At 41.8% G+C, this 25,163-nt stretch overlaps 1 protein-coding gene across 11 annotated transcripts in view; it reads right to left on the reverse strand.

The window, feature by feature from the left end:
- Window positions 1-25,163, reverse strand: part of SYT7 (synaptotagmin 7) — a 596,170-nt gene that overhangs the window by 231,378 nt on the left and 339,629 nt on the right. For 5 of the 11 annotated variants that reach the window (XM_073574004.1, XM_073574007.1, XM_073574003.1 and 2 more), the window contains 2 exons: window positions 12,036-12,167; window positions 11,197-11,412 (listed from right to left, as the gene is read on the reverse strand). The exons of 2 other annotated variants lie outside the window; for them this stretch is intronic. In XM_073574004.1, coding sequence (XP_073430105.1) covers window positions 11,197-11,412; window positions 12,036-12,167 — 348 coding nt within the window. Of the gene's footprint in view, window positions 1-11,196; window positions 11,413-12,035; window positions 12,168-23,489; window positions 23,861-25,163 lie in introns of those variants that run through there. 4 more of the 11 variants (XM_073574010.1, XM_073574011.1, XM_073574013.1 and 1 more) reach the window with 4 other exon arrangements.

The following is a 25,163-nucleotide window of genomic DNA, read 5'->3' on the forward strand; positions in this document are numbered from 1 at the left end:
AAGGTAGGGTAAGCTTCAGAACGACAAAGGCAGGGATTATAATTGTCGAGGACAACAATAGACAAAGGAAGGGGGAGTGTAGGAAAGGTGACCTGATGGACGGGCTTGTCAGAATAGAGAAAGAAAGGTTTGCACAGTTAAGACCGGTGTCAGTTATTACAGTGGGGAAAAAGCTAGGAAAGTGTAGTGGACGTGCAGTACCTTGGGTTGACCATTAGAGGGCAGGGAGGAGTGTGAGCATAGGACTTGACATCAGCTTAGGGCTTAAGAAACCGTTGGTCATGGGGGCGGAGTTAGAGGGAACCGGGAAAGATATAAATTTGACAGGAGGGTTCCAGAAAGTTCCAGTCCCCAGGGGGAGCTCAAGTGATAAGGACACTGTGACAGTTGTGGCACTGTGAGGAAAACCTAACCAGGGAGACTGAGAAGAGAGAAAGTCAGGGGGGTGGTCCTGACACGAAGACCGCAATATAGACGAGGCACAGAGATAAAACATACCGTACTGAGGAAGACGTCTGACCAGTAAAATTACTGTTGGTTTACGGGCCTAAGGCGGCCACAGTGACGGAGCTGTCAGAAGCGTCAATAAGCGGAAAGGGACGGTACGTACATATACGTCCCTGGTGAAGAGTACGGTGTGTAATGTGTATTGTAATCGAAGGGCCTTGAAGAGAATTGCGGTGTGCTGAGTGGCCGTCAGGTGGACGGCGAGAGAACAAAACTTGGACCTGTTGCACCCGAAACCTGCCTCCAAATTGTCTCTGTTACATCTCTGCGTGGTAAAAGAGGGACAACCCCCCCAGTCCGGCCCACGACCCTACATAGGCTTGATTTAATAAAGAAGATTGCTAGGTATTGGACAAATATGTACTTGGGGTGCAATAGAAATGTATCGATTGGAATGACATCGAAAGAGAAATGTTTTCACTCTATGTCTTATCAGTAAGGTGACAATTGTTTTTGTGTTCTTGTCTTTCCTTAGTCTCAAAGAACATACTCAAACCTATAACATGAAGGTCAAAGTAGTGTTAATAATATAACTTTCATGACAAAATATTCAATTTTTCTAAAATTATTCAGAATTCTCCATAGGTGTTCAATTCGGTTGAAATCAGTAGACACTTGGACACTAAAATCACTTTCACTATGTTCTTCTTGACAAACTGCAACAGATGTCTTATTTGGATCATTGTCCTGTTGGAAAAGTACTTGTTTACCAAGGGCATGGAGTGATGGCGGCATCTTCTCTTTCAATATAGAGCAGTACATCTGTTAATTCTTGATACCATCAATGAAATGTAGCTCCCAGACACCAGCAGCTCATGCAGCCCCACATAAGGACACTGCCTTCATCATGTCTCACTGTAGATGCCATGCATTTTTATAAATTCATTTTTCCAAATGCATGGTGCCTACAGTGAAACATGTTGGTGACACTGTCATTTTGTGAAGCTGCATGAGTGCTGCTGGTGTCAGGGAACTATATTTCATTGATGGTGTCATGAATTTACAGATGTACTACTCTACAGTGGCATGTAAAAATTTGGACACCTCTGGTGAAGATGAAATGATCTCTAAAAGGCCTAAAGTTAAAGATGACATATTTCCTTTGTATTTCAGGCAATATATATATATTTTATTTATTTTTTTTTTTTTTCAAATTTTACATTTTAAAAATTACAAAAAGGTAAATTAGCTAATGCAAAAGTTTGAGCACCCTGCATGGTTAGTTGCCAGTAGCAACCTCCTTTTGAAAGTATCACAGCTTGTAAATGCTTTTTGTAGCCAACCAAGAGTATTTCAATTCTTGTTATTAGGAATTTTCATCCATTCTTCCTTGGAAAATTCTTCTTGTTCTGTGAGATTCCTGGCTCGTCTTGCATCCTCTGCTATTTTGAGGTCTAGTCACAGATTTTCAATGATATTCAGATCAGGGGACTGTGAGGGCCATTGTAAGAGCTTCAGCTTGTCCCTTCTGAAGTAGTCTATTGCAGAATTTGACATGTGTTTAGGATCATTATCCATTTGTAGAAGCCATCTTCTTTTCAACTTCAGCTTTTTTACAGATGGTGTTATGTTTGGATCAAGAATTTGTTGAAATTTCATTGAGTCCATTCTTCCCTCTACCCGTGAAAAGTTCCCTGTGCCATTGGCTGCAACACAACCCCAAAGCATGACTTATTTTCATGGTTAATGGCTGGCGAGATGTTCTTTTCTTGAAATTCTGTGCCCTTTTTTCTCCACACATAACTTTGAGTATTGTGGCCAAAGAATTCTATTTTAACCTCATGGGTTCACAGGACTTGTTTCCAAAATGCATCAGAATTGTTTAGATATTATTTTGCATAGTTCTGATGCTGAATTTTATCATAAAGATGCATTAGAGGTTTTCTTCTAATGACTCTTCCGTGAAGGTCATATTTTTACAGGTGTCTATGAATAGTAGAACAAAGTACCACAACTCCATAATCTGCTAAATCTTTCTGAAGGTCTTTTGCAGTAAAGCGGGGTTCTGATTTGTCTTTCCAACAATCCTACAAGCAGCTTTCACTGAAATTTTGCTTGGTCTTCCAGACCTTTCTTGACCTCCACTGTTCCTCGTAACTGCCATTTCTTAAATACATTTTGAACTGAGGAAAGGGCAATTAGAAAATGCTTTTCTAGCTTCTTATATACTTCTCCTTCTTTGTGGGCCTCCATCATTTTCATTTTCAGAGTGCTAGGCTGCTGCTTAGAAGAACCCATTGCTGCCATTTTTTGGTACAAGGTTAAAGAAGGCTGGGTTTTTATAAAGATGGGAAATCTGCAGCACCTGGCCTTTCCTAACGGTGATAGTGAACAAGCCATAACTCTAACAGGCTAATTAAGGTCTGAAACCTTGATCAAAGTTATCTGAGCACAGAAATCTCCAAGGGTGCCCAAACTTTTGCATTGGCCCATTTTCCTTTTTGTAATAACTTAACTGTTCACAATAACTTTTCACATCACTTTGTGCCCTTGGTAGACATGCACTTTTCCAACATGAAAATGATCCAAAACACACATCAGTTGCTTTCTGAAGAACAGGGTGAAAGTGATTCAGCACTGGTCAATTGTCTTCTGGCCTGAACCCAACTGAACACCTATGGAGAATTCTGAAGAGACAAGTTGTCATCACTCTCTATCCCGCATCCTGGCTCGTCGTTCTTAAAGAAAAGAAAAAGACAGATGTTGCAATAGGTCTCCAACTTGTTCATTCCATGCCTAGAAGATTTGGTGCTGTCCTTAAAAATTATGGAGGTCATGCAATATACTAGATGTAGTAGCTTTTTATGTGGGGTATATTCGTTTTTCACCAACTAATTTGAGTAAAACTGAAGATTTTGTCTTGAAAATTATATGATTAACCTTACTTTCAGGCTATGTATAAAAAAAATGTTCTATGAAACATCTTTTCAGAATTTTGGAAATTCTTTTTGTACTAAGTGAGGTGTTGATTAAAATTTTCCTTTTCATAAGGACTGTACTCATTTATGCTGAGCACTGTGTCAGTCTCAGATGATCCGTTGAAGGTCTCCTTCCAAATTACTGCATGAATAAATAAATAAGTAAAAAATTTTATTTTTACAAATGACCTATATCCTTATATTTTTGACAAATAAGACTCTAGATGGTAAGACACCCACCAATCATGACATGTCCTATCAATATGTTCTTCCATGGTATCAAGGAGGGGGGAAGAGCATGGAAGCCACGCGTCAGTGTCCTCCACCAACATACGTCAGATACATCAGCAGAGTGCATGCCCTTCTGATAACTTTGCCCTTGACTAAACACAATGCCAGATTTGACATTTTCTTAAAAAGCTGGAAGCCAATTGACATTATCAGATCTATGTAATTGACTGGAAGTTAAAAGAGGATGATCATGCCTTCCTTCTAAAGGAATATACATTCTCAGGCAACCCAAAGGTTAAATGTTGGTTCTCTCCGTGCACCCTGCAATCCGAGGCACGTGTGCCACATCGGCAGGTGGTGAGTGGGATGTCAGTGAAAGCTTTTTATAGCATCCCTGTAAACTCATCTCACACCAAAAGTCTTCTGGGATAGGAATGAAAAAAATCTAACATTAAAGTAGGAAGCTGCTCTGTTTTCTGGGTAGGCAGAAAGGGAATACAACAATTATCTGCACCATATGTATGGAATCCTGTAATATGGCGGGGTTCAGATATTACAGATAACATGCCAAACACATATGCTATACAGATTCCAAATGTGCTGAACTTTAGGAAAAAGTATAATACATATATAGATAGAGATATCGATGGAGTCATGGACATGTGTGAATGGTTTCTGTCTGATTGTTAGCGGTACATTGCTTAAGTGCAATGGTTTACACGAACCCCAGTTTTAGGTTTTTTGTGAAAGTTTATTCCAAAAGAGTTTTCACACTTTGGCAATGTCCACAGTTCATGGCATAAATGCTTTATAAATTGGGACACCCATCATTGACATCTCCAGTGATTAAAAGAATAAGGGTTCCCTGTCAATTGTTTTGAAAACCAAAGCTTTTGGAAAAACCTAGGAGGACACAGAGTAGATGGTGGGATCTCCAGAATATGATGTAAATGCCTGAAGAGGAAAACCCACCTTAAGGTACTGTCACACTTAGCGATGTACCAGCGATCCCGACCAGCGATATGACGCGGTCAGGATCGCTGGTACATCGCTAAGTGGTCGCTAGTGAGCTGCCACATAGGCAGATCTCACTAGCGACATCGCTGGGGACGGGGATCGCTACTTACCTGTCACACCAGGCGATCCTGCGTCCTCCCGCCCGGCTTCACGCGTCGCTCGTCCTCACAGCAGGAAGCGCCACAGGAAGCTGACGACGAGAAACAGTCCTGAACGTTCTCGCGCGATCAGCGATAACCAGCGGGGGAGCGGGTCGTAGGTAAGTATCAGACACAGAGATATCGCTAGCAATATAGCTATAACGTCACTAGTTATAGCGATATTGCTAGCGATATCTCTTAGTGTGACAGGCCCTTTAGGCTTAAGACCCAAATATTATCAGCTGTTTCATATATTTCATGCACAAAAATCACAGCATCTTACCGTTCCAGCAAAGTGGATGGAATTTACACAAATCTCATGCCATTATTTTTTTTTATGCTACAAAAACTGACCCGCGATGCACTTTTGAAATCCACAATATGTCAATTTTTCTGCTACACACCTGTCTCAGGTTTGGGCTTTGTCCCCTACATTCCAGTCCGACAAACTTTCTTGTGTTTCACGTCAGACTTTGCAAGTGGTCCGGCATGCTCCCATGTGTTGAGCTTTTTAGACCTTTATACAGCATACCAAGACACACACCTGTGTCTTGGTATTAAGGCTTTTAGTTTGTCTGTGCACAGTTCCCTGTCTCGGTTGTCCAGTACGTCTCTTGGCTGCTTGCGGCTTCCAATTTCTCAGTTATCTGTCTGCCTGCTACATTCAGTATCTCTGTAACCAGACTATGGTATTCTACCACATCTCCTGTCTGCCTGCGTCTTCCAGTTCCTCAGTTACCTGTCTCCCTGCGATGTTCAGTATCTCTGCAACTAGACTACGGTATTTAGGACATCTCCTGTCTGCCTGCGGCTTCCAGTTCCTCAATTACCTTACTGCCTGCGGCATTCAGTATTTCTGAAACCAGACTACGGTATTTAGGACATCTCCTGTCTGCCTGCAGCTTTCAGTTCCTCAGTTACTTGTCTGGCCTGTGGCCTTCAGTATCTCAGCAACCTTTCTACGGTTTCTAGTACGTTTCCTGTCTGCCTCTGGCTTCCAGTCCCTCAGTTATCTGTCTGCCTGTGGCCTTCATTACCTCTGCAAGCTGTCTATGGTCTTCAGGACATCTGCTGTCTGCCTGCAGCTTCCAATACCTCAGTTACCTGTCTTCAGTACCTCTGCCAACAGTCTCCTGTCTGCTGTGTACCTCACATGTCTGTTACACTGACATCTGTGGCTCATGAGCCCACCCAAATCTTGAATTTGGAGGATCCACCTCAGCTACTGAGCCCTATGACATTCTCTTGTGGTAAATATGTTTTATTGGCAGATTTTCTCCATAGACTTCTATGAGATGTGGAAAATCTACAGATGCATATACATTGATAGTGCGTTCCTTCAGCTTGAAACGCATTAGCTACACATATAATCCACACATGACTTTATGCATAAAGTTTTCTGATAGTTAATTAACAAGAAGATTCCTAAACTAAGCGTTTTTTTATTTAAAGCATGATATGCCAAAAAGAGACAAAAAACAGCTAAAACAGAAAATCTTCAGTATCAAAAATGCAGCAAATTATTGTGGAAACTTAGCCTTACAGCTTTTGTCAAGTTACACGTAAAATCAAATATATTAAAATTGCCATTGTTTCTCAACTTGTTACTTCAGTCAGCCTTTTTGTAGGCTTTGCTTTCCTAGTAATCAACCATTATAGAATTATTTTCACTTTTTCCTTGCATCATGCATCCTGCAAGTTTTTGCTATGTAATCTGACAGCAGCATGAAGTAGGGAGAGACCCCGATTCCAGAGATGTATCACATACTGGGTGCAGCAGTTGTGATAGGATTACAGTTCTGTCTAGCAGATCTCGGAATGCTGAGCCTTGTATAACCCCACCCACACCACTGATAGGCAGCTTTTTGTTTTCATTGTATAGCAACAGAAAGCTGCTAATCACTGGTGGGGGCGGAGTTATACAGAGCAAGAGGACTAGGAGGCATGAGACAACTAGTCCTGTAGTGATAATCCCCTACTGATAAAACACTGATTGTATTGAAAAAGCAAAACCCAGCCCAGCAAGTGACACATGGCTAGAATCAGGGTCTCTGCCTCTACAAGATGCTGCTCTCAGATTACATAGCAAAAATCTTCTAACAGATCTCCATTCAACTGTCAGATCAACGTGGGAGTCCCACTAGTTGTGTGGTCAAAAGTAGCACTAAATGAAAAGGCCCATATCTCTTGAATTGTACGGTGGATTCTAAAGAAACAAAAAATGGAATAATCAGGCCAGCAGCAGGAAAAAATAAGTGCAAAAACACCTGGTGACAAGTGTTCTTTAAGTGCTTATATTTTTTTTCTAGCAGGAATTAGATATGCTAGTGAATTCTCGTCACTGCACAGACTTGTAAAGTATAGTAAATCCGTCCAGTAAAGTCTCCTATTGTACCTAACATCAACAGGTTTCAATAAAGAAATGTTATATTGATCGGCTCTTGACCAGAAATGTCAACACATCTGAACTAAACTCTCTGCAATGGGAGTCTACATCAAAATGCCAATTTGATAGAAGTGCTCATTTCAATCAGCGGTGCTGAGGACGTATCTGCGAGAATTTCAGGCTAAAAAGAGTCGGTCAGATTGGATCCAAATCAGTGACACACGGCAAATCAACCTGGGCAGACAGGCTCGAAAGTGGGAAGATGCAGGAGCTGATTGGAAAAAGAAGTCATTCACTCCAGATGCATCATGTCCATACCCTGGGACCTGGTTGCCAGATGTCAGCTTTACCCTGAAGTAATGACAGTGCCAGGGTGAAAGAGGACAGCGCTTTCTTACCCTATGACGTTCAAAATCCACACAGAAAATGGATCATACAATAAAATTGTAAGTCTAAGTCTTAATTATACAATGTATCTTCTCTAGATAATCAGTTACTCATTACTGTCTCAATTATACAGACATGGCGCAGCCTTGTGTACATATATAGCAGTAAGCAGAGATCGAAAGTCTGGGCGAAACAATTGTGTTTTCAGGGGTTACAGCTACACCCGGACCTGAAGCCTCTTTTGGCCCAAAAGGTTCCATTTACAGATGGGAACTTTTTTTTTTTGCTGGTTCATTGGCCAAGTCAGCACTTTATAACCGCTGGACTGGAGACTAACAAATCTCCATAACTTCTGGCATTCCCGGCTTCCATCCAAGGGTTACGAAGTACTGATCTGGCCAGTGGACTGGAGTCTTCAAATTGATTCTCCCATCTCTAGTCTGTTTGGTCAATATGAAAACACCAATACTATAAAAGACCATGTTGGAGATTTTACATTGGGGCCCATAAGTTTTAAAGGGGTCATCAGGGACTTTTTATACTTTTTGTATGGGGATAAGCACTTATTGGCAGATAGTTGCTAACTACCTGTCTGTGCTGCCCTGTGACAATTTCTCTTAGCTCAGAGTGCTCACGGACCGCTCCTGCCAGCCATTCTGCTGCTTCCTGTGAGGTCACATGGACAGAGCAGTTCCTTCTCTTCTGCTCTGTAGACGGAGCCAACTCATTCCAACGCAATAGGGATCCAGCTGTCATCAACATGGTGTCGGCAGTGACGTCCCGTTGACAAAGCAGAGTGGAAGAGAAGGAACTGCTCTGTCAACGTGACATCACAGGAAGAAGGAGAATCACCGGCAGGAGCGGTCTGTGACTGCACCGAACCAGATAGATCATTATATGGCAGAACAGACAGGTAGTTAGCCGATATGTGCCAAATTTTCTTTTTTCAAGACCTTGGCCAATCCTTTTAACGGTCTGTAATTTAAGGAAACTTGGTTCCCACCAGTGATAGGTGACAAGTAAAGCTTCAGAAGAGATGGTAAGTAGTCCAGTCCAACTCAGTCCAACTCATTGTGAAGATCCCAAACAATTCTCTGCCGAGGATTAGTCATTATTATGATTTCCGCATTTTAGTTGAGTTCAAATGATCCTATTAAAATGCATTCTTGTCAGTCCTCAGACATGTTTTATGTCTCCTTGGTATGGAGCCACTATAATCGCCCTGTGGCAGTAAAAAAAAAAAATCACCCAGCAGCGCTGCCTTGATGAGAAGCATTAGCCTCAAGAGGTTTGGAAACAGAATGTACAAATTTCATTGATTTCGGCCTTTGCATGCTGACAACAAGGTGTTAGATATATTGGCATACTGATCAGAGGCTGCACCGTCTGATGGAATTTAGACACATCGGTGCCAGAATTATTTGGCCTTTATTGGCTAAATTCAATTGTTATGTAACCTCTCTGATCAGCCTCCGCTTGCCTCCAATGCTGCCGACTAGTCAGTGATTTTATCCATATCGTAGCAAATGAAACTCAAATGCCAATTTAGGAAATGCATGGGTTAAATGGAATTGAAAAAAAAGATGTTTGCATCACTTTTGTCCATATTCTATGTCTGGTATTGTAGCTTAGCTCCGTTTACTCAAATGGAATGAGCTGCAGTACCGGGCGCTGCCTGTGGACAAGAGTGGCACTGTTTTCACAAAAAAAACAAAAAAACAGAACCTTTTCATATCTGGACCAATTCCTTTAAACAATTACATTCTCTACACATTGTTTCTCCTTGCCTTGATTTGTAAAATCAGTGCTGCAACTTCATTGAAATTGGTTCTCCTACTATATTTACCTTTTCGAAGAATCCGATTAGTGCGACAGCAACAGCTAAATGTTTGATTTGGCCATTTTCCTTCTCTGATCTTAGCTTAGTGTTAATTCAGTCTTGAGCTGCGAACATATGTTACCTACCGCACGCTGGCTGCAACATTGTGCTGCCTGACAACCTCCTTTAAGAAAAAAAAATCAGCTTTTTTTTTTGCCTAAAAACAGCACAATTTCTATCCATGGGCCGAGTAAAGTATCGCAGATTAGGTGAATCTGGTTTAGCTGCAATACCAAACATGGCCCACGGACAAGAAAAACAAATTCTGGAAAAAAAGGTGATTTTTTATATTCTGGAAATCCCTTTAAGGCTGCGTTCACACTTGCATATACAAATTCAGTCCCATTCTCATTTTTTTTCTCACTTGCCATTCTTGTGCTGTCTGTATACAATCTCTTTTTTTACTCACCAGTTAGTAATCTTTTACAGGACCATTTACAGATTCCTATGATACAAAATTGCAATGTATCCGTAAAATCAGAAGCCGCACTGATTGTCCATACAGCATGCAATGCTTTCTCCCACTGTCCCATTTTCGGAGGGTAATCGCAGCATACTGGGATTTTTCGCTCATGCTGAATACAGCTGATCTGCACTGCATTGTTCAATAATATTGGTCTGAGAGCAATCCCCTTTTTTATGGGCTTGCACTCGTCCGATTTATCTGTCAGTAAGTGATTGCTATGGAATCTGAGAGCAGCATGATATAATGGCAGAGAGCCTGATTACAGCATTGTGTCACTTACTGAGTTGCTTGGTACAGTTTTGAATTAATCCGTTTTCTCTGCTGTAGATGTAGCAATGGTCAGAATGCTGAGCTGTGTATAACCCCGCCCACACCACTGATTGGCAGCTTCTTGTGTACACTGTGCAAGCTGCCAATCAGTGGTGGGGGCGGGGTTACACAGATTAGCTGGACTGGCTTGCCCATGACACCTAGTACAGCAGTGATAATCTCCTGCTGATAAACCACTAATCGTATTGAAACTACTATTGAAACTGTTAAACAAGTTACACATCCCCAGAATCAGGGTCACTGTCCCAACATTATGCTGCTCTCAGATTAAATAGAATAACCTGCTAACAAATTCCCTTTAAGAAGATGAGTGTATGCGACTAACAATCACTTTGACACTAATCAGGTCATGCCATTGCTCATCTCAGCCTGCATTATAAATCTGAATTTTATACATATATCGTTTAGGTGGGTAATTCTCTTTAACCATGTTCGAAATACAACATTTTCATACAAAAACAAAATAATATTAAAAGTTAATCCAATCTGCAAGACCATATTAATAGTAAACAGGAGTGGACACCATGATAAATGCTTTCTGTACAAAACAAATGTTCTCTGCATACAAATCTCAATAAAAATAAGGCTATGGAGACAAAGCACCGTTATATTATATGTATTTGCTTCAGGACTGGTCGGGAGCTCAGGATCCTTTGCATATTTTTTTTTAATATTACGTTTTCTTAAGTTTTAAAAATCCAACTACTATTTCTATGGACATATGTTCTTCTTCTACTTTGTAGGTCCTACTGGTGTAACTGATGTTGGAGAAGAAGAATGAAAGATGGACCCATAGTATTGAATGAATGACCTAAGGGCTTTCTTTTCGTTAAATGTCTCCTAAAAGTGTAGTTTTTGGAGAAGAAAGCTGGGATGTCCACTTGTTGAAAGTGGCTTTTATGAAATTTTGGTTGCTGAACTTCTCGAACACTCACTTGGTTCTGAGATTCCCGGATGCCAAGTGACTCTGAACGGTGTGCCAACGACCTCTTCCTGGTTTTCCCAGGCCTGGTTCGCTGTGATGGCTTTGGGAAGACATACTGATCTTCATGCTTTCGTTTCGAAACGGCTTGTCCCCCATCCGACCATCTTTATCCAATAAACCAGAGGTGCCACATGCAGCTGATTTACTACCAGACAATACTGTGCCACTGAAAAAACGTCCACGTGCAAAGAAAGGACACGCAAATGTGAAGACAGAAACAAACAGTGGCGGAAAAGAGACATATACACACAAACAAAAGACACCAGATAAAAAAAAAAAAGAGAGAGAAAGAGAGATAGGTCAGCTCTGCAAACCAATAGCATCATACAACATATACAAAAATAACCCAAATCATCTTTCGTTAGAAGAGGGAGGAAGACGGCAGCCTGGGTATGATGACGGTAAAAAGTTCCACATCTCAAGAAACAACATAGGGTTAACATGGAGAAAATCTGTCGGGAGAGGCACCAGACAGCTAGCCAGCCACAGGAAGAAAGAGGCGTGTTAGTGAATCAGACCACACAGTGCGGATGTAGAGCACACTCGGCTTTAACGGGCAACCCTTCCTGGCGTTGGGTGGAATAGGAGTAGAGGTCGAAGGGAGACTAGAGAGGAGGTGCATCTGTTAGAGGAAGCTAGGATGGGTTGCTCGTCTCCATGGCTTATCCGCCCATGGGGGTGAAGTGGAGCGAGGGTTAGAGGAGCAGGTGGGAGGAAGGCGCGTGAGAGGAGTCGGGGAGTTGTACATACTCACTACATACGACCATACCAGTCAATAGAAAGACTCACTTGAGGGCCAGCCTTGGGTCACCATAGGGGGCGTAAGGTGAAATGTTTAGGATAAACTCCTTTGGAGGATAAGAGCTCCATTTCTGGTGGGCTGTGCTGTCATTGTTATTCCAAAAGTCTTTGTCTAGATCACTAAATTGGCAGAAAAAGAGAAAAAACAAAAAAAAGAAATACTAGAAAAAAGCCTGAATCCCTGGTATGGAGCGAACGAGGAGGAAGGGAGTTAATGTCACATAGTGGCCTGAAAGTGTTCGGGAGAGGCATGGAGAGGAGAAAAGACGTTTGTTTGTTAATTAACGGATCCAGGTTCTCTGGAGGAGTGGAGTCAAGAGTTTAATATAGGAAGGTTGAGTTGGCGGCGCAGAGCGGATCCCGAAAGCTGAAAGAGAGGGAGGGAAAAAGAATGCATTGATTATGTCACGCAGAAGTGTCACCCCTTCCCACTCCTTTCGTTTTTCCCCTAGTTTTACTTGTCATGAACCCAAATTAATTACAGTACACTCCTCCGTGCAACGATCTTCGCAATCAGAATCTGAAGAGAGAGGTGCTTTAAATTAAGAGGCTGGTAAAATCCTCTTTCATTCCTGCCAACAATAGAGGGCGCAGTACACCCGCGCGGGTCACAACTCCTCCGTATAAACAAGGCGCCATTGGAGATTGGAGCTGATCAGTGACTGACCCTCCTGTTCATTATAAAGTTGCAGATTGCTCGCGTGCCCTAACCTTTGAATGGATTTTTCAGGCGCTATAAATAGAAGCTACTTTAATTACGGTAAAATCAGAAAAAGAAAAAAAAAGGTTTTCAGAAGCGGCTAGTGATTCAGCCGGCGTTCCGCAACAAATTGCCTGCTTAAATACAATGCTAAATCCTGTAATCTCAAGGATTGTCATTAGAAATCCCCTAACCCAGAGGGCTTAATAGAAAAGACGAGCGTACCAGAATAATGGGCTACAAGATGATTTAGGTGTGATACAATCAAACTCTGCTCATATTTTTGTGTAATTTCTTAATCGGTTGCTCCTCAGCGATTGCTTGTTTGCAGTTGGATACTTATGTTTCATTGTTGAGAAAACAATGAAGTCATTGTTATTATACTATTAATCAACCACAGGAAAACAGGAGCGAGCGCCACCAAATAACACCCTATCGGAGAGATATTTACGACCGCTCGCTTTGTGACTGCTAGGTGAGTGCTGATTATCTCAAATAATTCTCATAGAATTGTTCAGCCATAGGACATGAACGTCCAGAGTTGTGGAAATTGGAATTAGAGAGTTAGTTGTCACACTCTTTATAAGGGTGGAACTGTCATATACTTTCCCCTGAAGACAACAATAGTAGTGTGAATATTAACATGTGTTTTTATTGTGTTTTCATGGTATAATGTAAAATGCATAGCGTGTTATAAGTGAAAAAGGTAACTCTGTACACTCAGCTCAAGGGTAGGAACATTAGGGAAGATAGGCAGTGGTGGGCCTATTAGTGTATAAGTGATAGGTATAGTATAAGTATTGATAGCATGTAGGGTAGTAATGTAAGTGGAATGTAGGTGAAAGGATAGATCATCCCAGCAACAAAGTGCAGGAACAGATACAGTTAAATGTTAGGGACCAGCCCAGCATGTGAAGGGGCTAGGTCAAGCAAGTAAAATTCCTAGTTTAGTCAGTCTGAGTTAGTGTGAAGTTCAGATTCAGTGTGCAGTGAGCTGGAGGCATGCGAAGAACATATTCTAACATCATGAGGTTGCCCCAAATTTCCTGTGGACCTTCCAGTAACATCCGAGGCCTACGGCCCAAACTAGGCACTGAAGAGTGCGTCTTGATCCCTTCCACACAGAGGAAGTTGGACGGGGAACCACGTGAGGGAAACAAAGCGAATCTCTGAAGTGCTGTGGGGCCAGATGGGATATCCCTGGGGCTGACAGGAGGACCTAACATCGGGATAGTCCGAGCTGAACGTGAACAGAGGCTTAAAATGTACTGTGCCCGAAACTGCGTGTTAAAGACTGTTGTATCTGAACTGTCCAGTAAAGTTGAATTTGTTATAATGAACCGGGCGTCCCTTAATGTGTGTGCGGCTGGACCTGGACCTAAACACATGGATGCAGCGGAGGCCTCCTCCTGAAAGCGAGTGTACGGCATTGTACATGGCACAGCATTGATGGACTGAGGGGGTGTAGAGAAGTGGCTCCTCGTCCACTGCCACTGTGCACCTTATATCTACAATACCGGACCTACATTGGCTTTAGTGTTAAGCCTCCGTCACACATAGCGATCTCGCTAGCGAGATCGCTGCTGAGTCACAAGTTTTGTGACGCAACAGCAATCTCACCAGCGAGATCGCTGTGTGTGACATCTATCAGCGACCGGCCCCCCTGCCGGGTATCGCTGATCATTCTTTAAAGCTTTGGACATTTTTTTGGTCGCTGGTCTCCCGCTGGCCAGCACGCATCGCTGCGTGTGACAGGCGGGAGACCAGCGATCGGCGATCTAGCGCTGGAAACTAAAGTAAACAGAGGGTCTCTAAGCGGCGCGCAGCGCTTAGAAACCCGATGTGTACCTTAGTTACCAGCGCGCTGGTGCAGGGAGCTGGTAACCAAGGTACACATCGGGTTTCTAAGTGCCGCGCGACGCTTAGAAACCCGATGTGTACCTTGGTTACCAGCTCCCTGCACCAGCGCGCTGGTAACTAAGGTACACAGTGGGTAACTAAGCGACGTGCGTCGCTTGTTACCCCCGTGTCGCTGGTGCTGATCGCTGGTGAAGCTGCCTGTTTGACAGCTCACCAGCGATCATGTAGCGACACATCAGCGATCCTGACAAGGTCATATCGTTGTCGGGATCGCTGGTGCGTCACTATGTGTGACGGGGTCCTTAGCTGTGCTACCATAACATAGAATCTCAGTGAAGGCTGCGCATCAGCTAGGAAAGTACTAACATCAGTTATGGAGTAAAGTGGCTGGAGTAGATCCTATACCAAGAATATTTCTGCTCTTTTAGCAAGTCTGCATTCACACATCCGTGTGACACATCTGTGTCCGGTCTGCTTTTCTTGGACAGCGCACTGACCCATAGAGTTTCATTAATCCATTCACTCATCAGTTTTAAAAATGGATCATTGTCTCCAGACCTATTCTCATCCATTTTGCAAATCAGACTCAGCCATTAAAGTCCATATAAAACAGGTGAGACATGGAAGATCTGAGCTTCATCATTTTTTCAACTGTTCCATATTGAAAAGTCAATGGATAAAAAAAAGTTCAGACAATCTACTTGTTTTAGTGAAAAAAAAACAGATGAAAACCCCCCACATGCGATTAGGATGATACCTGATAAAAAACCTAACTGGTTCATTTCTCTTGCATGGTAAAACACAGATGTGACTCTCCACTCTACTCTCAAGATCACATCTCACTACCTGTGCACTTGACCCGATCCCATCCCAATTCATCCCAAACCTCACCACAGTCTTCATCCCAAACCTAACCCATCTCTTCAACCTATCACTAACAACTGGTGTTTTCCCCTCAAGCTTTAAACATGCCTCAATCACACCTATCCTCAAAAAGACCTCTCTTGACCCATCGTCTGTATCTAGCTATCGCCCTATATCACTTCTCCCCTATGCCTCAAAACTAGTGGAACAACACGTCCATCTTGAACTATCCATCCACCTCTCTTCTTGCTCCCTCCTTGACAACTTGCAATCCGGCTTCCGGCCACACCTCTCCACTGAAACTGCCCTAACTAAGGTCACCAATGACCTACTAGTCACCAAAGCCAAGCGACACTACTCTGTCCTCCTCCTCCTGGACCTGTTCTCTGCCTTTGACACAGTGGACCATTCCCTATTACTACAGACCCTCTCATCTCTTGGTATCACAGACTTGGCCCTATCTTGGATTGCGTCTTACCTAGCAGACCGGACATTCAGCGTCTTCCATTCGCACAGCACCTCACTGCGCCCCCTATCCGTCGGAGTCCCGCAAGGTTCAGTCCTAGGGCCCCTGCTCTTCTCCGTTTACACCTTTGGCCTCGGACAGCTCATAGAATCTCATGGCTTTCAGTATCATCTCTATGCTGATGACATACAGATCTACATCTCTGGACCAGATATCACCTCCCTACTGAACAGAATCCCTCAATGTCTGTCTGCTATTTCATCCTTCTTCTCCGTTAGATTTCTAAAACTTAATATGGACAAAACAGAATTAATCATCTTTCGCCCATCTCAAGTGACCCCCCCCCAACAGGCCTATCCATTAAATTAAACGGCTGCCAACTCTCTCCAATCCCACAAGCTCGCTGCCTCAGGGTTATCCTTGACACTGATCTCTTCCTGCCGACTTCAACTCAAAAATATTTCACGAATCCGTACATTCCTCAACCAAGAATCTGCAAAAACCCTAATCCATGCACTCATCATCTCCCGCCTTGACTACTGCAACCTCCTGCTCTGTGGCCTCCCCTCTAACACTCTCGCACCCCTCCAATCTATTCTTAACTCTGCTGCCCGACAAATCCACCTGTCCCCCCGCTATTCCCCGGCCTCTTCCCTCTGTCAATCCCTGCACTGGCTCCCCATTACCCAAAGACTCCAATTCAAAACCCTAACCATGACATACACAGCCATCCACAACCTGAGTCCTCCGTACATCTGTGACCTAGTCTCCCGGTACTTACCTGCACAAAACCTCCGATCCTCACAAGATCTCCTTCTGTACTCCCCTCTTATCTCCTCTTCCCACAATCGCATACAAGATTTCTCCCGCGCATCCCCTCTACTCTGGAACTCTCTACCACAACATATCAGATTCTCGCCTACAATGGAAACCTTCAAAAAGAACTTGAAGACCTACCTCTTCTGACAAGCCTACAACTTGCAGTAACCACTGATCCACCAAACCGCTGCACGGCCAGTTCTACCCTCGCCAACTGTATCCTCACCCATCCCGTTGTAGATTGTGAGCCCTCACGGGCAGGGTCCTCTCTCATCCTGTACCAGTCGTGACTTGTATTGTTTAAGATTACTGTACTTGTATGTATTATGTATACCCCTCCTCACATGTAAAGCGCCATGGAATAAATGGCGCTATAATAATAAATAATAATAATAATAATAATAATAATAATAATGTGTGAATACAGCCTCAGGGCTGTTTCAGATGTCCGTGATAATCGTCCAATGTTGGATCACAATCCATGGGCTAGATCTCTTGATCTGAGCGTGATACCATCATATATTTCTATAAAGCTGTCACACTTGGGTCAGGAGATGTGCGGCCGGCCCGTGGATTGCGATCTGACATCGGACCGATTATCACGGTCATCTGAATCAGCCGTAAATCTGAGTAGGGCCACGTTCACACGTTCAATATTTGGTCAGTATTTTACATCAGTATTTGTAAGCCAAAACCAGGAAAGGGTGATAATTACAGAAGTGGTGACGTGTTTCTAGTATACTTTTCCTCTGATTGTTCCTCTCCTGGTTTTGGCTTGTAGATACTGAGGTAAAATACTGACCAAATACTGAGAGTGTGACTGTGGCCTTAGGCTTAATCTCCGAAACTCACAAAAAATTGTCATCTCCAAATATCTCCTGGGTTCCTAAACAGTGTGACACCTTCTGGCTGGTCTTAATGAGAACTATTAACCTTGTCTGTAATGCAGTTCAATATTTTTATGGTGGTGTTCTTATAGGGTTGCCTTTGAGGTGTATGAGCCCTCTATTGTACTTTCCTATACATCTCCACTCATACATACCAAGGAAAACATTTTCTGCTTAATTCTATTCGAATCCAAAGGAAATAAAATCACAGCATGCGCCTATAGACCCAATATGGAATATCTCCATGCACACAGATTCTGATGGAATCTTTATGGCCACCCATGGAGGCTATATGACTCTGAACTAAAAGATCTGTCATGTCCCACAACTTGGGAATCATATAGTATTGTATTGTCACTGGGTTGTTGTTATACTGCTATGCAATTAAGTTTGCCTTTTAGAAGCTAATCCCTTCTCTCTCTCTGTAGCCCAGGTCTGATGTAAGTTACCCCTCCCTTCTTCCTCCTGAGTCAGTGTTCGTCAGCCATATTCGTGTAAGGCTAATCTCTATACACAGCTCTGGTTCGGAATTGTATTTTTACCTACTGTATTTGTGATTACTGCAAGAATTCAGCTTGAAAATAAAACTCCTTCAGGAATCTTCATACATGTCTCTCTGCATTAGAGTTGAGCAAATCAGATTAAATCACTTTGTGTGAGTACTGGTACATCCACACATCCACAAAAACACTATCTCAAGAACCCCACAGTTTCAGCCTAATTATGGAGTCGGAATCGGACCCTACAGCCTACACACATTGCCATACAGGTTCAGCTTTATGGTTCAGCCATGTACACAACCCCTCTGATATATATTGCAATCCTTCAATATAATAACCAGTTTATATTGCTAATTTGTGCAATTTCATAAGATGTTCAACGCTAGAAAAGGAAATCTCCAACATCTTTACATTACGGGATTCTTAGAGCGTACTAATTTTGAGAAGGAGTCAACCCTACCCCATGTAAAACTTTACCTTACTTTAAAGATTAGCGTCTCCCATATGAAAGCTTTTAATCTCTGTCCGCCATCACTGAATTTTATAGTGCCAGCATGTGGACCGTGATGTGGAGATTGGGCAACAATGAATGACCATGGAATCCAGGCAGAAGCACTGCAAGATGCCTAGAGCTGAAATTGTGAGAAACTAAGTAAATAAAAATGTAATTGCTCCTGCTTTTCTCATACTTAACAAAATTAGAAAAGTTATAGTTAATTTGTGGAAATTGTACAGCAGAGATATGTGGGCTGTAGATTTCCTTTCTTCCACTGGCTCACTACATGTGTAATATGGAATTTATGTCATACAAGATTTAAGGCAAATAAGAGCCATCATCTTCTTGTAATACTATTTTGCCCAATTTGGGCAGCTCAGGAGGTGGCATGGTTGATTTCCAGCTTTATGGTCCTGAGTTTGTGTCTGCCTAGGTATATTTTCTTCCCATTCTCCATAAATATACTGATAAGCTAAATGGCTTTGTAGGAAACAAGCGTCCAATTCAGGTATGGTAATTTATTTAATTTAGGTTTTTCAAAAAGCCATGCTCAAACACGAAAAATTGTATGATGTAATAATTTTTTTCCCATTGCTTAAATTACAGAAGAACATGGGAGACGGGCAATGCATGTAAATTTAATAAAAGTTATATGCCAGTTTTCCGACGTAGAAAAGACAAGAATTTTGCCATGTTTGCACTATGCAGTAATCTAAACTCCTGTAAGACATACAAGAGCTTGTTGATAAAAAAATATACTCTCGGAACAAGTAGTGCGAGCCGTCCTGTTCACCAAACTTCACTAATATTGACACCAGACTGTCAGTTGTCACCCACATGTGAGGCCAAAGGTGTGCGCTCTACAGTATTGGACTCAGATATTAGATCTTCATCCCTTTCTTCTGCCAGGATTTAAGCAGAGAGCGCTGAGTCGTTGTTAGGCGGACCTTTGCTCTGAAGAACCAGAATGTGCCGCACATTTAGTATCTGGCTCTGGAGATGATTAGATATGACTACGGACCAGCTCTGATCCTTCTTCTCAGTCCTGTCAGGATTACACTTTGCCGAGGCTTTGATGTCAATTGGTACTGCAGAAAATTCAACCAGAAGTTCAAAGGCTCCCTTTGGACATTTTCCTGTTCTGTACCATAATTAATCTGCCAATGTCTCTTGTGGGTCCCACTCTCTAAGGGTCTTCCAAAGGCAGATGAAAAGCCAGCTCAATTCGGAAAAAGCCATGTGCCTATTTCATTACCAAGTCAAAGAAGCTCTTCACGAGCGGTTGAATTAGAATGCTTTTCTATTATTTTATTTCACCCTGTCCTAAACAACTATTACTGAATATTCTGTAGGGATATTTGTTAATGTATCTCACATAAACCCATCAATTCCCTGCCAATTCCATTAGTAGAAAGGAGAGATCAGTATTTACCCAACCTTTTATAACATATCTTTGCAGTCCAGCTGACAGCATTACGCAGTTACATGGATATTTCACACAAAAAATAGGACACACCGTGATTTCTGCAATGCCATCTTTGTCTGGTCAGGATGAATGCCTGGAACCTTACAGTGATTGCAACCTCTTTTAACTATTACGGCCATAGAAATATGCCCACGTTCCCAGGATTCAATCATTCTATTAATGTTCCGTAGCGTTTGACACTGACGGATCTCTTCTACCGCTAATACGAGGATATTTCTTTTTGCATCAATCTGGTGTCAGTTCCCATATGCAGATAACCCACGTGTTTTGAATTAACTAAGTTTAATTACCATAGACATCTATGAAGCAATATGAACTGATTAAAAGCCCTATGAGAACCTCATTAATCCCAACTGTGAGACTAGTGCCTAATGTCCTTGGACTGTATGACAATAATAATGTATTGGTACAATAATGTAATAAGGTAATGTGGAAATCGCAGTGGTGATGGATATCACTTATTGCACTAAAGATGCCCAACTAACCTATTCTTCACATTGTGTTTCTAAATTATAGTGAGAGCTAACCCCATCCCCAAGCACAGAGATGGCCAAGGATCTTCCACTTGCAAAAATTACATACAAAGTAAGGCTAAAAATTACAATTCCATTCTCTCTATTTTGACTGTAGAGTTGATACAGAGTGTCAAGATATGAAACTCTTTGAGTGCCCAGCGTTCTTCTGGTTGCCGCTCTGTTCATGTATTGCGCCTCTTTGGCTTTGGGATATACACTTGCGACAGATCCCACCACAAGTCAAGGTGAACCTATGACCCCTAATCCAGCCAATGCCCAAGTTCCCCAAGCCTTTTTCGACCTGTCCCCAGCACTCTGTCTGCACTCCTGAGAATTCATACAGTAGATGTGTTTACTCTTGCTCCATTTTGGTATAGATATAGCCTGTGTTCTTGACCCTGTCTACTACCTGTCCTAACCTCTGCCTGATCATCACTCACAACCAAACTCTACTTGTCTTCACCCCTTGCTCCATCTGACCATGATCCCTGCCTACTTCCTTGGTATCATAAATAGTTGACTTCAACTCATCAGAATAAATCCCCGAAACAATGACCCATTTCCATCATTTAGGAAGTCCGCATTCACTGCATCCTGTCTCCTTTTCTAAGACAGCGCACTGACCCATAGAGTTTCATTGATCCATACACACATCAGTTTTAAAAGCGGATCATTGTCTCCAGTTCTATTCTCTTCCATTTTGCAGATCAGACTCGGCCATTAAAGTTTATGTGCATCCATATAAAACAGGTGAGACATGGAAGACTTACATAGAAGATCCGAGTTTCATCCATTATTAACTGTTCCATATTTAAAAGTCAATGGATAAAAAAAGTTCAGTTTTCATAAATAGTTGACTTCAACTCATCAAAATAAATCCCTGAAACAATGACCCATTTCCATCATCTAGGACAGCTTTAGGAATCACTACTCTTACGCTAAAGACATTTTCTTTTTTTCTATCCACGATGGATACCCTCCTGATGGATCTACACTCCTGCCTTGGGTGAGATCATTAACCATAATCACGTAACTATGAGATGTGCTTTGTTATGTGAGTGAGTTTCTGCCTCCAATCTGCCCCCTGAATTGCAGTTTGATCCAAGTTTTTCTTCTATGGTAATGCCTCTCCTAGTAATATAGGCTGGATGTGAGCTCTGGGTGTAACTTCACTTGCTGTCATGTATTAACACAGCTTAACCCACACTTATTTCCTCTCTAAGTGTAATTCTCCATTTCTGTAGCTTGCCTTCCCAGTCCTTCTTGAAATACTTTCTCTCTTCTCACACTGTACAGAGATCTTAGTGCAATCTCCTCCCTGCTGCTACCTCTAACACTGAGAGAAGGGAGAGCAGAGAGAGCTGTCAGAACCATAAGCGGAAGCTGAGGCAGATTTGTGACATCTTTAAAAAAAAAAATACTAAATAGATTTTAATAACTTTATAAAATGGCTTAACTTTACATATAAGAAGCAAATGAACAACAATATCAATTTGCAGACTGATCATAATGCTTGTGTGTTTTTAGGAGATCAAACTATTATAGAACGGGGGATTCTGTGTGTGCTGGGAGTGTTTGCTATTATTTTAGTCTGCCACATCTCTGTGCAGGCTCACAGACTACATATTCTATCATCAATTTCATTTACATAGTTATGTATGTGAGTGTTGGATTAAATTACTTGATAATATCCCAAAATTAAACATCAGGCAGAGAAGCATTGCCGCCTTTGTAAAAGCGAACAACTTTCAATTAGTTTTAAAGCAAGTTCTGTGTATGGATGCGGATACATCTGGCAGGGCATGGTGCCAGCATTCTCCCTATTCCCCAGAAAGCTGTAGCTTTTTACCCATCCATAGCCCAGAGGAAATGTCGAAAAATGTCGCGAAATGTCTCTTTCATAACCTTCTGAGTGAAGAACTACCAGCCGTGTCCTTACTAGATATGGTTTTTGTAAAACAATAAAAGATGTGTTACTTTGTTATTTCATCAAAGCGCCATATGATTACATTATCCCAGCATCTATTTACCTAATTACAACATGTCTGATCATAACTGAATATTCAGGACTTTTTTGAGCAATGTGCCTCGCAGTAAATTATCTTTCCTTAATGATCAGATTATAAAGGGTATTCTCATCTAAGGTGGGGTTCCATATGGAGACATGAGAGGTCTACTGTCTACTGTTCCGGTAGACCCTAAAATACGGTTGCAAAATACATTATTCTCAAAATGATAAGAAAATGATGGCTTCCAAGACTAGTTTCATAGTCACCGCCGAGAATAGTGATTTAGGACCCTATAGCGGACGGATGAGGAAAAGCTGTTATACGACCTATGAGGATAAACTCATTTTACCGTAATATTCCCTATCGTAGAAGGGCGTTCTATAAAGCAGCGCACCGGGTTTTCCACAGCTATAAAGAATGATGCTCTTCTCTTCTATAGAGATCTACTCGAATGGGGAGAGAACAGTGTCACATAATCTATAATGAGCAAATTACGGGTCCCGCAGCCACAATCCCGCACCGTCAATGACAGCTCGGTCTCAAGAAACAGATTGCACACAATTTCTACGTATCGGAAAGTGTAGGAAGATAGGAAGAGCGGGCGAGGAAGACGAAGTAGCACCTTACTGTCGAGAGGGAAGAAATAGCCTGATGATATTACGTGTTTACATAAAGAAAGAGATTAAATAAATGAGAAATGTTATAATAAAATACAAATATATAAATATTTATAAAATAAATAAGTAAGAAATCATCCAACCAATCACAATCATCCAGCCAACCCAACACATAACCAGCCAATCAATCGTCACAGGCAGAAGAAAGTAGGTTCGCTATTACCTTGATATACTGGTGCTGAGAGCCATGACTGGGCACAATGATTCTTGCCGTGGCCCTGAGCTGTTGTGACTCTATAATGCTTGTGTTGCAAACTGTCCCCTTGGTTTTGTGAGGAGAGGCATGCACATCACCCAGGAAGTCATTACCCCATAATCACCATGTTTAACTCCTCTATGTAGCATTGTGTGGATGGCAATGGTACCGTAGGATGCGCGACTAAATTAGAGCAAGTCTATTAACCAGCGAGTGCCCACAGTCCTCCGCCAGCTGCAGATGGAAGGCTCTCGCATGCAGCTGGTCAGGAATCTCAGGAGCAATTAATATTGATATTAAACAGTGCTGATCTGCTGTGTCTGAGGGCGGCCATTTGTACCCAAAATAGCCGTACGGAACGAAGCTCGTGGCAAAACAAATGCGTCACTGCGCAGGAGAATAAATAAAATGTCTTGTGTCAGCGATAACATCGCACTCTATCTGTTGTGAGAATAAAAAAAAATATATAATCGTGTTATATAAATTAACTCTGAAGTCCCTGTAATCCCATAACCCGGAGCTGGTTTTACAGCAAGTGTATGAAGTCTACGTGATACAGACTCACAGTAATGAAGGCACTAAATATCAGAGTAATTAGGACTGGAAGGATTGTTCTTCCACAATCACTGGGTCTCTATGTAACAGTATGGAAAAAAGGAAAGAGAAAGAGTATGCAATGCAAAGAGGGCATAACCGTAAAATAAACAGTATGGAAACAAAGAGAATGCATCTATAGCAGAGAGGGCATAATAGTACAATAAACAGGATGAAAAAAATAAAGAGAGAGTGTATGTAAAGCAGAGACGGCATAAAAAAAAAAACAGTGTGAAAAAATAAAGAGTGCATGTAATGCAGAGAGGGCATAATAATAAAAAAATAAACAGTATAAAACAAAGAAAGAGTATATGTAATGCAGAGAGGGCATAATAGCAAAAAAAAACAGTATGAAAACAATAAAGAGAGAGTGTATGTAAAGCAGAAAGGGCATTATAGTACAATAAACAGTATAAAACAAAGAAAGAGTGAATGTAATGCAGAGAGGGCATAATAGTGCAATAAACAGTATAAAACAAAGAAAGAGTGTATGTAATGCAGAGAGGGCATAACAGTAAAAAAAAAATCAGTACGAAAAAAGAAAGAGTGTATGTAATGCAGGAAGGGTATAATAGTAAAAGAAAAACAGTGTAGTAAAAGAAAAACAGTGTGAAAAAATAAAGAACGTATGTAAAGCAGAGAGGGCATAATAGTACAATAAACAGTATACACTGTGTGCAGAATTATTAGGCAAACCAGTATTTTGATCACATCATCCTTTTTATGCATGTTGTCCTACTCCAAGCTGTATAGGCTTGAAAGCCAACTGCCAATTATGTAAATCAGGTGATTTGCATCTCTGTAATGAAGAGGGGTGTGGTCTAATGACATCAACACCCTATATAAGGTATGCTTAATTATTAGGCAACTTCCTTTCCTTTGGCAAAATGGGTCAGAAGAGAGATTTGACAGACTCTGAAAAGTCAAAAATTGTGAGATGTCTTGCAGAGGGATGCAGCAGTCTTGAAATTGCCAAACTTTTGAAGCGTGATCACCGAACAATCTAGCGTTTCATGGCAAATAGCCAACAGGGTCGCAAGAAGCGTG

Source organism: Dendrobates tinctorius, unplaced genomic scaffold (assembly GCF_039654945.1).
Source record: "Dendrobates tinctorius isolate UK_male_01 unplaced genomic scaffold, ASM3965494v1 ptg000037l, whole genome shotgun sequence".
Lineage (NCBI taxonomy): Eukaryota > Metazoa > Chordata > Amphibia > Anura > Dendrobatidae > Dendrobates > Dendrobates tinctorius.